Source organism: Lynx canadensis, chromosome E3, assembly GCF_007474595.2.
Source record: "Lynx canadensis isolate LIC74 chromosome E3, mLynCan4.pri.v2, whole genome shotgun sequence".
NCBI lineage: Eukaryota > Metazoa > Chordata > Mammalia > Carnivora > Felidae > Lynx > Lynx canadensis.
The window spans coordinates 22105047-22118197 of record NC_044318.1 but is presented as its reverse complement, the minus strand read 5'-3'; the positions used below and the strand labels follow the sequence as shown (position 1 = coordinate 22118197).

At 52.4% G+C, this 13151-nt stretch overlaps 1 protein-coding gene across 6 annotated transcripts in view; it reads right to left on the bottom strand.

Moving 5' to 3' along the window:
- KATNIP (katanin interacting protein) overlaps positions 1 to 13151 on the bottom strand; it is a 194177-nt gene that overhangs the window by 40749 nt on the left and 140277 nt on the right. For all 6 annotated transcript variants that reach the window (XM_030301244.1, XM_030301248.1, XM_030301245.1 and 3 more), the window contains one exon: positions 12617 to 12754. In XM_030301244.1, coding sequence (XP_030157104.1) covers positions 12617 to 12754 — 138 coding nt within the window. The remainder of the gene's footprint in view (positions 1 to 12616; positions 12755 to 13151) is intronic.

The window sequence follows — 13151 nt, the reverse complement described above, 5'->3', positions numbered from 1 at the left end:
CACATGTGCGTGCCTGTCCTCACCTGGATGTGAGATCTTCAAGGACAGGGAAGAGGCCCAATCCCTAGGTATCTTGGGGCCTAGCTCTGGGAACTGAACGTGCTCTGTCCCGGAGCACCTGAACTTGAATGTTTTATGGGGAAGAGATCTCAGTGGCCTTTCACATGTCCCCTGAGAAGAAGGACAATGAAAACCATTTTTGTGATGGAGAAACTTGAAGAAGACGGTGAGGCACCGTGACATTTAACAAGCACCTAGTACCTGCCGGGCTCTGGGCCAAGCACTCTGACCCTCCCAACGTCACACACTCAGGACAACAGACGTGGACGGGACCTGACAGATCGGGTTACAAGCAGCTCTATGGCTAAATCTGTGCCGGGCTGGCTCCCGGAGCTGTTAAAATTTTCAAAACGAGTCAATAAGATCTACAAATCGGGAGCTTTCATGTAACAATGTGCATTTCCGGCCTCTCTTGAACATTGAGGCCACCTGGCATCATGCGGCCAGGGCTGAAAGGCAGTGGCCGCTGCCTTGATGGGGCACAGCTCTCCGGTGACCACAGTCTCCACTGAAAGGCAGGACCATGTGATGGGCACCAGACCGCGTGGTAGTCATGTGACCACGGGCAAGATGCTCTGCTTTTCAGTGCCTCAGTTTCTCCATCTGCAGAATGGAGCCCATCACGCCATACCCATCTTACAGGATGGCTGGACGGAAGAACTGGGCTGATACATGCAAAGTCCCTTTGCCTACTGCCTGGCACACAGCACGTACTCACGAAATGTAAGCTACCATCATGGTCTTGTACCCGTTCTACTGCCCCAGACGTATGTACCTGCCAAGGCCGCTACTCAGGGCTAACGTGGCCGGGAGACTCCCTGATCCCCTTGTTGCAGGCAGAGGCTGGCAGCAGGCACAGGAGGAGTCCCATCCACTCTCGCGTGGGGCTCAGCATCACTCTCCCTGTCTCAGGTCAGGACTCCCCTACCTCCGGGCCGAGGCACACGGGCAATGTGGCCAGTTCACCCAGAGCCAGTTTTCAAACGTCGTCAAGTGGTCCACAAGCTGTACAACCCCCTGCAGGGGTACACCTGCAGGGCGGATTTGACCAGGGGGCACAAGCCGGGGATATCGGAGCCTCAGCAAACTGAGGAACACCTGGGGAAGCATGTGACCTGGTGCCTGGAAGGGTGCAGCCAGAGATGCCGGAAGAGGCCTGGGGCAGGCTAGAGGCGTGCAGCAGGCTTGTGTGTGAAGACACAAGGACCCTGACGTCCCCGAAAGGCGGGGTCCGTGATAAGACAGGCTGGGTGGCCTCGTGGGTTAAGCGTCTGACTTCAGCTCAGGCGATGATCTCGAGGTTCGTGAGTTCGAGCCCCGTGTCGGGTCCTGTGCTGACAACTCAGAACCTGGAGCCTCTTTTGGATTCTGTGTCTCCCTCTTTCTCTGCCCCCTCCCTGACTTGCACTCGATCTCTCTCAAAAATGGATAAACGTTAAACAAAAAATTTTTTTTAAGTAAGACGGGCTAGGCACTCCAGGTTGTGGGAACAGCAGGGGCAAAGGCGTAGTGAAGAGGACAGTGTTATGGAGACCAGAGGGAGAGAAGAGTTGGGCAAGGACGGAAGAGCCAGAGGGGCCGCTCTGGGGGGCTGGGAGCGGGGGAGGTCCTCAACACACACGCATGCACACGCGTGCAGGGTCCGGGTGAGCATCGCACGTGGGAGGGGCGACATGGTGTGATGCCCGTGTCACTGTGCCGGGGAGACTAGCAGGGGCGGGGAGGACGGTGGCGCCGTGATGGAGCTCTGCCACGGCTCCCAGGTGCGGATGTGGCCTGGGGTCGCCACAGCTTCCTTTCTCAATAAAAGTCGAAAATCCCCGTTTTCATGTAAAACCGCCCAACTTTTCAAAGTTGGCAACGCAAAGAATTTTGCAAAGGCCGTTGGGAGCCGGCTGAAATCTGTCTGCGAGCGGCCTGTGGTTGGCCGGGGACACAGCCTCCGTGGTGGCCTTCTTCCCAGGATGGACCAGGGAGGGGTCACGGCAGGGGGCTGTGCCACTCTCCCTGGAGGCTTCGAATGCAGCTGCGAGGTCCCCGGCTCATGCCCCGACTCATCCCACGTCACCGCACTGGCCTCGTTGAACTGTGGTTCGTTTCTGATGCCGCTGGGTGTGAGCTGGCAGGCGTAGACAGCACATCTGATTCCTGGCCCCAGCACAACAGCGGAGTGTGGGCGATCGATAAGCCCCTGCTGATGAGGCTAAGGGCTGAGAGGCTAAGCGAGTAGAGATGGAGATGGGGGGCGTCTCGCTCGGGGGTCTGCGGGCCGAAGGGGCAGCTGGGTCCTGAAGGAGACAGGTTTTGGCCACAGAAATAGCAGGACTTAGGGATGCCCAGCAAGGGGCAGAGGGAGAAGAGGAGGACTCAGGGGTAGGAGGCCGCAAAAGGGAGCAGGGGACCAGACCGGCTGGGACAGACCAGCCTGGGCTCGGGGATGCGGCGTTGGGAGGGTCCGTGGACTGCTGGGCAGAAATGCCAAAGACAAGCGTCGGGGGGCCAGAATGAAAGGAAGCTCGGTTCAGAAGTTAAGCTTTAGGGAAGGTTTAGATCTGGGAGCCGATGAATTTGTCCGACGGCACGTGACTTCTGTGTTCTTGGAGAAAAAGTAAAAAGACCTCGTTTGGATATCATTTCCTACGTGTTCCCTTCTCGTGGAGAGAGCACCTCAATTTTCCACCAGGCATCCGTCCTTCCCCCAACCTCTCTTCAGAGGGATAACGTGAACCCCACCCCAGGTTGCCTGGCCGGCATGTCCTAGATCTGGGCCTTTCAGGAGGACAATCTCTGCAAGGGCTGATATAATAAGGAGTCTGACACCATTAAGTGCCACCCCTTGGAGACTGAGGATGAAGCCAATATAGAGGAAAGCAGAGATGCATGGTAGAGGGAGGTAGATTCTGGACCACATCATGTGAACTCCTGGATCCTGCCATGCCTGAAGCCAGATTCCCTATACTCTCTTGTTATAAGAGCTGATGAACTCTCTTTTGTGCTTATGTCAGTTTTTTTTTTTAAGTTTATTTATTTATTTTGAGAGAGAAAGAGAGTGCAGGAGCGTGTGAGCAGGGGAGGGGCAGAGAGAGAGAATCCCAAGCAGGCTCTAGCACTGTCAGCATGGAGCCTGATGCAGGGATCGAACGCACAAACCATGAGATCATGACCTGAGCCAAAATCAAGAGTCAGATGCTCAACCAACTGAGTCACCCTGTGCTTACGTCCGTTTTAATTAGGTTTTCTGTTCTTTGCTACCAAGAGAATCCTGACTGATACTCTATCTCTGGGACTGAGAACTTTAATCAGTAGGCTCAGCTACTCAGTCAATGCTGGTCAAGGCAGGCCGGAGGTGGGAGGGGGAGCCCCAACCCCTAGGGGGCCCAGGATTTACTGAGACCGGCACCTGCATGCGGGCAGCCCTCCCCTACTCAGACATCTGTCTAGCCCAGCTACCACTTGTTCCCGCTACAGTCCGCACAGCCCAGGGCAGGGGTCTCGGCTTCCGTCCTGGTTCTACATCTGTGCACTCCTCCCTGCTGGGAGGTCGTCTGGTCCTGAATCCCCAACCTGCTGCTTGGATCCTCAACACCTTGTTGAGGCCCCTCTCCGAAGGCCGAATTCTCTGCTTGCCTCTCCTGCCCCTGCAGGCTGGGGGCCTGTTTCAGACCCAGGACTCCTGGGGCTCTCAAGGTTACCATGCCCCTAACCTCCTGAGTGTGGACTCGGCTCCCAGATTTCAGCACCCTCTGGTGACTGACAGTGGCCTAGACCAAGCCCGAGGTCACGCACCTGGGTCGGTCCCCTTCCCACCAGCCACCCTACTAAGATGCATGGTGCTCCCCAGGCTCGAGGCTGCCCAGACCCTGCCATGGGGCACCATCACCAGGTCGCTCAGACTCGGCTATACCTCAGTTGCACCTTTGACTTCAAAGCTACTGCCACGTTTGGTCTTAATCCAAACAAAACAACTACAAAAAAAAACAATTTGGGGGGCACCTGGGTGTCTCAGTTGGTTGAGCATCTGACTTCGGCTCAGGTCGTGATCTTGGGGTTTGTGGGTTTGAGCCCATCATCGGGCTCGCTGCTGTCGGCGGGGAGCCTGCTTCGGATCCTCTGTCCCCCCATCCTCTCTGCCTGCATTCTAACAAAAATAAACAAACATTTTTTAAAAACCCAATTTTTATGGCACAGACACAGACACTCTGATCAATGGAACAGGATAGAACACCCAGAAATGGACCCACAAACATATGGCCAACTAATCTTTGACAAAGCAGGAAAGAACATCCAATGGAATAAAGACAGTCTCTTTAGCAAATGGTGCTGGGAAAACTGGACAGCGACATGCAGAAGAGTGAACCTGGACCACTTTCTTACACCAGACACAAAAATAAACTCACAATGGATGAAACACCTCAATGCAAGACAGGAAGCCATCAAAATCCTCGAGGAGAAAGCAGGCAAAAACCTCTTTGATCTTGCCTGCAGCAACTTCTTACTCAACACGCCTCCGGAGGCAAGGGAAACAAAAGCAAAAATGAACTACTGGGACCTCATCAAAGTAAAAAGCTTCTGCACAGCCAAGGAAACAATCAGCAAAACTAAAAGGCAACCAACAGAATGGGAGAAGATAGTTGCAAATGACATATCAGATAAAGGGTTAGTATCCAAAATCTATAAGGAACTTCTCAAACTCAACACCCAAAAAACAAATAACCCGGTGAAGAAATGGGCAAAGGACATGAATAGACACTTCTCCAAAGAAGACATCCAGATGGCCAACTGATGCATGAAAAGATGCTCACCATCACTCATCATCCGGGAAATACAAATCAAAACCACAATGAGATACCACCTCATACCTGTCAGAATGGCTAACATGAACAACTCAGGCAACAACAGATGTTGGCGAGGATGCAGAGAAAGAGGATCTTTTTTGCATTGCTGGTGGGAATGCAAACTGGTGCAGCCACTCTGGCAAACAGTATGGAGGTTCCTCAAAAAAACTGAAAACAGAACTACCCTATGACCCAGCAATGGCACTACTAGGCATTTATCCAAGGGATACAGGGATGCTGTTTCGAAGGGGCACATGCACCCCCATGTTTATAGCAGCACTATCGACAATAGCCAAAGCATGGAAAGACCCCAAATGTCCATCGGTGGATGAATGGATAAAGAAGATGTGGTATATACATACAACGGAGTATTACTCGGCAATCCAAAAGAATGGAATCTTGCCATTTGCGACTATGTGGATGGAACTAGAGTGTATTATGCTAAGCGAAATTGGTCAGAGAAAGACAATTATCATATGACTTCACTCATATGAGGACTTTAAGACACAGAACAGATGAACATAAGGGAAGGGAAGCAAAAATAATATGAAAACAGGGAGCGGGACAAAACAGAAGAGACTCTTAAATATGGAGAACAAACTGAGGGTTGCTGGAGGGGTTATGGGAGGGGGGGATGGGCTGAACGGGTAAGGGGCACTAAGGAATCTACTCCTGAAATCATTGTTGCACTCTATGCTAACTAATTTGGATGTAAACTAAAAATAAATAAATAAATTGAGACAATTAGGGATACTTGAACACGAACCGGGCTGTGGCGCACAATAACCAATTACCGCCAGGCATGACAGTGGCATTGGAGTTGCATAAAAACAAACTCCTTATCTGTTAGAGATGTGCACTGAAGAACTGATGAGTGGAATGGTATGAGAGCCACAATCCATGTGGTGGGAAGTAAATGAAACCAGAAGGGCGGGATGCCGATTACCACGGGAGCAGGTGAGGGGTACGTGGGTTGTTTGAGCCCATCTCTTTCCTTCCACGTTTGTTTGAAAATTCTCCCTTCTGCCCCAAACAAAGGCCTTGTTGGAAATGCAAACGTTGTCCTGGGATGAAGCGAGTCTCCCCGTGGGGCACCCCATAAGCACCAGGCCCCTCATCCAAGCCACCATGACCCTTAGCTAGACGATGCTAGAAGCCTCCTGTGGGGGCTCCCTGTTCCCTCTAAGCCACTCCCCAAACAGCGGCCGGAGTCATCTTTTAAATTCCTCATATTCTATGACCCCTGGCTCAAAACCCTCCAATCACGACGCCAACTGCTAACACTTGTATAAGACTCACAAAGCCCAGGAGTCATTCTGAGAGCTTTATATGTATTAACTGAAGAATAATTACCCAGTTTTATGGATGAAGAAACGGAGGCACAGAGATGCAGAGCAACATGCCCAAGGTCACACAGCCAGGAAGAGGCGGAAGAGGAGGAGCCAGGACTTGCCCCAGCTGGGCTGGCCCTGGTGCCTGGGCTCTGACCACTTCTCTGTATTCTGCCTCTCCGGGCTTAAGATCTGAGCCAGGGAGGCCCACGCGACCTGGTTCCCACCCATCTCAGGGACCTCCCCTTACCCTCTCCTTTGTTCAGTATCCCCGGCCGCGGCCTAGACTCCTATCCTAGAAGTGCTAAGCATGTTCCTGCCTCAGGGCCTTTGCTCCGGCTCTGGCCTCTGATGGAAGGTCTCTCGCTACTCAAAGCAGCCCGGCCTCCTCCTCCCCATGCCCCTCCCCCACGGCCCTATTACATCGTCTTCGGGACACTTAGCGCTCCCTGAAATTACATTATTCGTTTATATCCTTGTCCGTTGCCCTTCCCCACGAGAAGGGACAGGGCCGTGTGGACAGGGCCTTGTCTGTTTGTTCAGCACGACACCCTGAGTGCCAAGATCCGTGCGGTGCCACACACGGTCACCAGCCACAGATGGCGGCTGGCGTTGCAGTCAAATTAAAGGTAAGATGCAGCTTCTCGTAAGAGATAAGCGTGGGCAAGAATGCAGAGACAAGGGAACCCTGCGCACCGTTGGTGGCTCCGTGACATGGAGCAGACACTATGGGGAACAGTATGGAGGCTCCCCCCAGAATGAAGAGCAGGACTTCCACGTGATTCCGCAGTTCTGCATCTGGGGATTTATCCGCATGAAATGCAATCACTAGCTCGAAAAGATACGGGTACCCCCATGTCCACCTCAGCATTACTTACAGCAGCCAAGACACGGAAACAACCCACACGTCCACGGACAGGGGAATGGACGAGGAAGTTGTGGCACATACACACAGTGGAATATTACCCAGCCATAAAAGATGAAACCTCGCCGTTCGCAAATGGATGGACCTTGAGTGCACTGCGCTAAGTGAAATAAGTCAGACAGAGAAAGGCAAATATTGCATCATCCCACTCACACGTGCGGCTTAAAAAAAAACCCAAACGTGGGGCGCCTGGGTGGCGCAGTAGGTTAAGCGTCCGACTTCAGCCAGGTCACGATCTCGCGGTCCGTGAGTTCGAGCCCCGCGTCAGGCTCTGGGCTGGTGGCTCGGAGCCTGGAGCCTGTTTCCGATTCTGTGTCTCCCTCTCTCTCTGCCCCTCGCCCGTTCATGCTCTGTCTCTCTCTGTCCCAAAAATAAATAAAAACGTTGAGAAAAAAAAAATTAAAAAAAAAAAACAAAAAAAACCAAACCCAAACGCAGGGGTGCCTGGGTGGCTCAGTAGGTTAAGCCTCCGACTTCGGCTCAGATCACGATCTCGTGGTCCGTGGGTTCGAGCCCCCCATTGGGCTCTGTGCTGACAGCGCGGAGACTGGAGCCTGCTTCGGATGCCGTGCCCCCCTCTCTCTCTGCCCCACCCCTGCTTGTGCTCTGCCTCTGTCTCTCAAAAATTAATAAATGTTAAAAAGCAAACAAACAAACCTGAACACATAGATCCAGAGAACAGACTGGTGGTTGCCAGAGGCAGGAAGTGGGAGGTGGTGATAAGGGGGGAGGAGCACCAAAAGGCACAAACTTCCAGGTACAAGATAGAAAAGTCCTGGGGATGTAACATACAGCACGGTGACTGTAGTTAACAATACTGTATCGTAAATTTGAAAGTGCCTAAGAAAGTTGATCTTAAAAGTTCTCATCATGAGAAAAAAAATTTTTGTAACTATGTGAGCTGGTGGACGTTAACTAAACTGATTATTTAGTTTCGTTTATTATTTAGTGATTATTTGCAATATGTACCTATCTCAAAGCCTGTACCCCTAAAACGAATACAGTCTTATATGTCAATTACACCTCAATTAAAAATAAATAAATAAGGGGCGCCTGAGAGGCTCAGTTGGTTAAGTGACCGACTTCGGCTCAGGTCATGATCTCACGGTTCATGAGTTCAAGCCCCGCATCAGGCTCCGTGCTGACAGCTCAGAGCCTGGAGCCCGCTTCAGAGTCTGCGTCTCCCTGTGTCTGCCCCTCCCCCTCTTGCACTCTGTCTCTCGCTCTGTCTCAAAAATAAATAAACGTTTGAAAAAAATTATAAATAAATAAATAAATAAAATAAAATAAAATGCAGTTTCTTAGTTACTGGCCACACTGCAAGTTCTCAACAGCCACCCGTGGCTTGGGGGTTACTGAACCGGCCGGGGCAGACACAGAGCGTTGATATCATTGTAGAAAGTTCTCTGGGGCAGCAGGGGCTTAGACTGCCATAGCATATCACAGAGTTACACTGCTGGGGAACTCTGACATCCATTCATTCATAAACTATCTAAGGAGCAGCTTTTCTGTGTATGAAATACACCCCTGGGTGTCCGTCCTGCCTCACTCGCTGTTGTGACCAAATGGAAGTGGCATCGGCACCGGTTATGCTGTGGGCGAAGATGGTGACAACGTGCCTGTCGTTCCTGAAGGGTGCCACCAGATAGCAGATAACTAACGGGCTTATTACAAAGGGAAACACAGACCCTGGGGAGCGGCCGAAAGCCCACTTTTTGGATGGGTTACTACACACGAGAGTAAGGGAGACTTCTGGTTCCTTCCCCCTCTCTTCTGCAGGGGTGGGGGCGGTGCTGAGACAAAAACCAGAAAAACCAACACCTCTCACGCTCCCCTCTCCACCGTGTCCCCTGCAAGTCACTAGCTGGGCCAAGTCGTGGAATCTGACAAGTATCAAAAAATGTGACAGACGTATTATCACATCCTCCTCCTGAGCCCGAGGCCGACATCACTGATCAATCACACACCCTCTTCTTTTTGAACCAGAAGGAAGGTTCCAGATCCTTCCCAAGACAGCACTCCAGGCAGCCATTGCCAAGCAGAGCTGGTAAAAAAGACACAGTCTACCTGCCCCCTAGGAGCTCGCTACTCTAAGCCCCAGCTTCTTCACCTCCAAGGCTGACACCACCTTGTAGGATTATTGGGGGTCATCGAGATGATTCATTCGCTCAGTTATTGGTGTTATTTGGGTGCCTCACGCCCGCCTGATGGACGCGGCACTGGATAAACGGCAGCTGTGACAAGGACAGACATCTGTGTGCTGCCTTCTGTTTGCCTGTGTGGATGGATTCCAGCCTCTGTGTCTTCCCTTCCCCTGAAGTCCCTCCCCTTGGGGCCAGCCCACACCCACCGCCTCACCTGATGAGGGGGAGAGGAGCCCAGAAAAGTTAGCCTGGGGATTTAACGGGCGGCATATTTTGCAATAAGAGAGGCTTCCCTTTTTCTAGCACCTTCTCGTCTTATGTTCTCAATACGCCTTGGTTGGATTAGCTCCCCCCATTTAACTTTTCTTCCTTGGATTCCCATACACAAAACACTGTATTAACAAGCCGTGTCTACCAGGCTGAGCTATATTTCCTATAAAGTCTCAGTTTATCTCCTCTAAAACACACAGTAATAGCATTCTCCGGAGAATATTAAATCAAACCAACCTGCCGCTGCATTTGTTTGTGCTTTCTGCCCCCGGTAAATTCTGGCAACAGACGGGTGTGCGTTACATAAGCAGCACCCCTGTCAGGGACTGCAGTCCTCCGCACTCCACTCTGCGTGTAGAGATACCTCCTCAGGACTCTAATCCCCGCAGCCGAGGCTCCCCAAAGCACCCGCAACGACACCCTGACGTCCTGCTCCTCTTTTTTATTCTTCGCACACAGGGAAGCCTGAGTGCAGGTTCAAGAAGAAAGGCGGGCCGCGGCCAAAAGGGATGAAGCTTATCTGCTTTGTAATCCAGCACATCAAATCCGCTTTTCTTGGCCTGAGACGTATAGTCAATGACAGGGCTGAGCCACAGGGCACGGGCTTGGGCAGTCAGCACTGTTCCATTACTCATTCCAGAAGATGCTGACGACCACCTGCCAGGAAGTGCCCAAGAGGAGAGAGCATGGCCCTACCTGCTGGTAGTGTCCGCGGCTACACAGGGGTGGAGGTCCCACTAGGGCCTGGAGGACAGCCCCTAAGCACACAGCTGGACGCCCGGGGGGGGGGGGGGGGGGGGGGCGGCTGAGAGAATTAGCAGGAAGAAGTACAGGATGGGGGGGATGGGAAGGAGGGAGGAGGGGCAGACTCCCCTGGACTTGATCCTCAGCTTTAACCTTCCGTACGAGCCTGCTCAAACACCCGGAACTCTGATTCTCTGTGTCTCATCTGGATATCAAAAAGTGTAAGACAGCTGCTTGTGGGTTCTGGGGAATGAACTCATTCCTTCAGCTGGCAACCATGCATTTCTACTTCGCAGGGTCTTGACGTGGAGACAGCACAGGTCCTGCTCCCCAGGTGCCCACGGTGGTCTGGGGGAGGAAGGTGTCAATCCCAGTATGGGGATGATGGAACATATTCATGAGGGCCAGAAGTGGCATAAGGGCCAGGGGTCAGGGCCAGCTTCCTGGAGAAAATGATGTCTCGTTTTCCAGGAATCTACGGCAGAGGCGGGCACTTCGAGCTGAGCCAGATGGGAGGGTCCAAGGCCTACAGGGTAACTGCCATGTGGGGTGGTAGAGAGTCACAGCAGCTGACACTCCGGAGCGTGGAGCCAGCAAGGGGCAGGGGCTGATGGGAGACACAGGGCCTGGCGCACAGGGATTACGAGGCCCTGATGTCACGGTAAGGGGTTTGACCTGGGTCCTCTGGGACAGGGGGAGCCTCTGAGGGTGTGAAGCAGCAAAGAATGACGATCAGACCTCCCAGGGGCTGCTGGAGACGGACTGGAGGCCTGGGCCTGGGGACAGCGAGAGCAGTTCAGAGGCTGCACCCTTCCACACCTCAGTGCCTTTGCACATGCGGGGCTCCCCACCTGGGACCCGCTTTCTTCTTTTCTACCTTGGCTCTGTGCTATTGTCTCTTTCCGCCACAGCTCAGTTGTGTGCTCCAAGCCCCTTCCCTGGGCTCTCCCAGCCTGATGCAGGCTCCCTCCACGTTCCAGGGGCTACAGTCTAGACAGGCCAACTCCAGCCCAACGATGAGTTTGCTTTGACTGTATAGTGGTTTCAAAGGAATTTCAATTAGCTGTTGACATTTACAAACCAGAAAGGCTCCTATCAAATTCCAAATTCCCAACTCCCTGGGAATGTTCAGATGACCTAGCAGCACTGGCTGGCATTCCTATATAGCAGCCATTAACTGAAGCTGAAAAGTGGCCTTCCCTTTACCTAAAGCATGTGCTTACCAGTTTGCCACACTCCCCACCATGCCCTGCCGTCTCTTTTCACAATATTGAAGCTGAGGACCAGTTTCCATCATTCATCTCCCTTGCATTATTGCTTCCCTGAGAACAAGTTGGAAGGGAGAGCAGAGCAATTCTTGTCCCCATGTCTGTCATAAGAGGGGAAACAAGTCAGGCTGAGGGGGTCTTGTCCTTCCTCACACACTGAGTTCCCTGCTGAGTTCCTGGGCTTTCTGTTTGAAACCCTGGGCACTCTGCAGTCACCTCTGTCAAGGCCTTCAGCACACTGCGTCCTATTTTTACAATTACTTGTCTGCCAGCTTTTAGACCAGGAGTACCTCCTGGACAGGGACTGGGTCTGTGATACCAATGTCCTCCGAACTGATCAGGAAGGCCGATGGTACATATGCTCAACAATAAATGTCGAATGAAGAAATAAATACAAACGAGGGCATGAAAAAACAGCCCAGAGAAGAAAGAAAGCATAAGTGCCCAGGGGTGGGAGGTGGTGTGGGGGTAGAAAGGAGGGCAGGGATGCCGAAACCGGGGGGACAGAGGAGCACAGAGGTTAAGAGCCTCACTGTTCAGAGTGGGGTTCTCACCCCAGGGACACTGGCACAGGTGGATGCAAAATCTTGGGCTCTGCTCCAGACCCGCTGAATCGGAACCTGCATTTTAGCAAGAGTCCCGGTAAGGTATCGCAGATTAAGGTCTGAGAAGCCCTGGCTAAGTGAACGGGCCCAGAGTCTGACTACGTGGGTTCAAATTCTCACTGTGACGCTTCCTTGCTGTGTGACTTGGGGCATGTCACACAACCTCTCTGTGTGTCTGTTTCTTATCTATTAACATTGAGCCCCAGTTCCGGCAAAGGGCGGCCACACCTGCCAGCTGAGGCCCTGCTCCTGGTGGCCCCAACCATGCAGTGTGAAATGCACCACCAGGCATTCTGCAACAGGCAGGAAGGGCCGCAGTGGGGCCTCCGCGTACCCATTTTGCAACTTCAGCACTCAGGCTGTTGGACAGCGCTAAAGTGCTTCCATCAGTCAAACGCCCAAGGAGTAGTGGGGGGGGGGGGGCCCTTACTTACACCATCAGCTGTCCAGTAATTCCAAACCTTGATCTTGGCTAGATCAAAGTCGTGCAGGCGGCTCGTGTTGCGGATAACAAAAAAGAGCTGGAGCGGTGGGTGGAAGGGGCACGTCCACAAGGAGGGGTCTTTCTTGCTCTGAAACACCAGCAAGAGAGGGAAGTCGTTAGCCCATTTTCTGCCTCTCCCCAGTGTAAACAAGCTGAGGGCAGGAGGCTAGGCCTCCTCTCCATAATCCGAGGTGGAGTCTTAGATCTCAGCCGCCCAGACTGCACTTTGTAGCAGGTACTGACTCATCCCTGGCACAGGCTGGCTCGAGGGCCTCTCTGCTCTGCCATTCGGACTGAATTTAAAATGCAGCGGGCTTTATTCTAATTGATCTAATCAGCTCTGGGGAGATGGCTGGGGATGGGGAGTGAGAGGGGAAGGGAGGTTGGGAAAAGAGCCATCACTTGTGCTATTCATTAACCTGGCAAACAGAGCCTTTGGTTTTCTTTTGTAAAAACCCTGTAGAATTAAAAACATTTAAAAAATA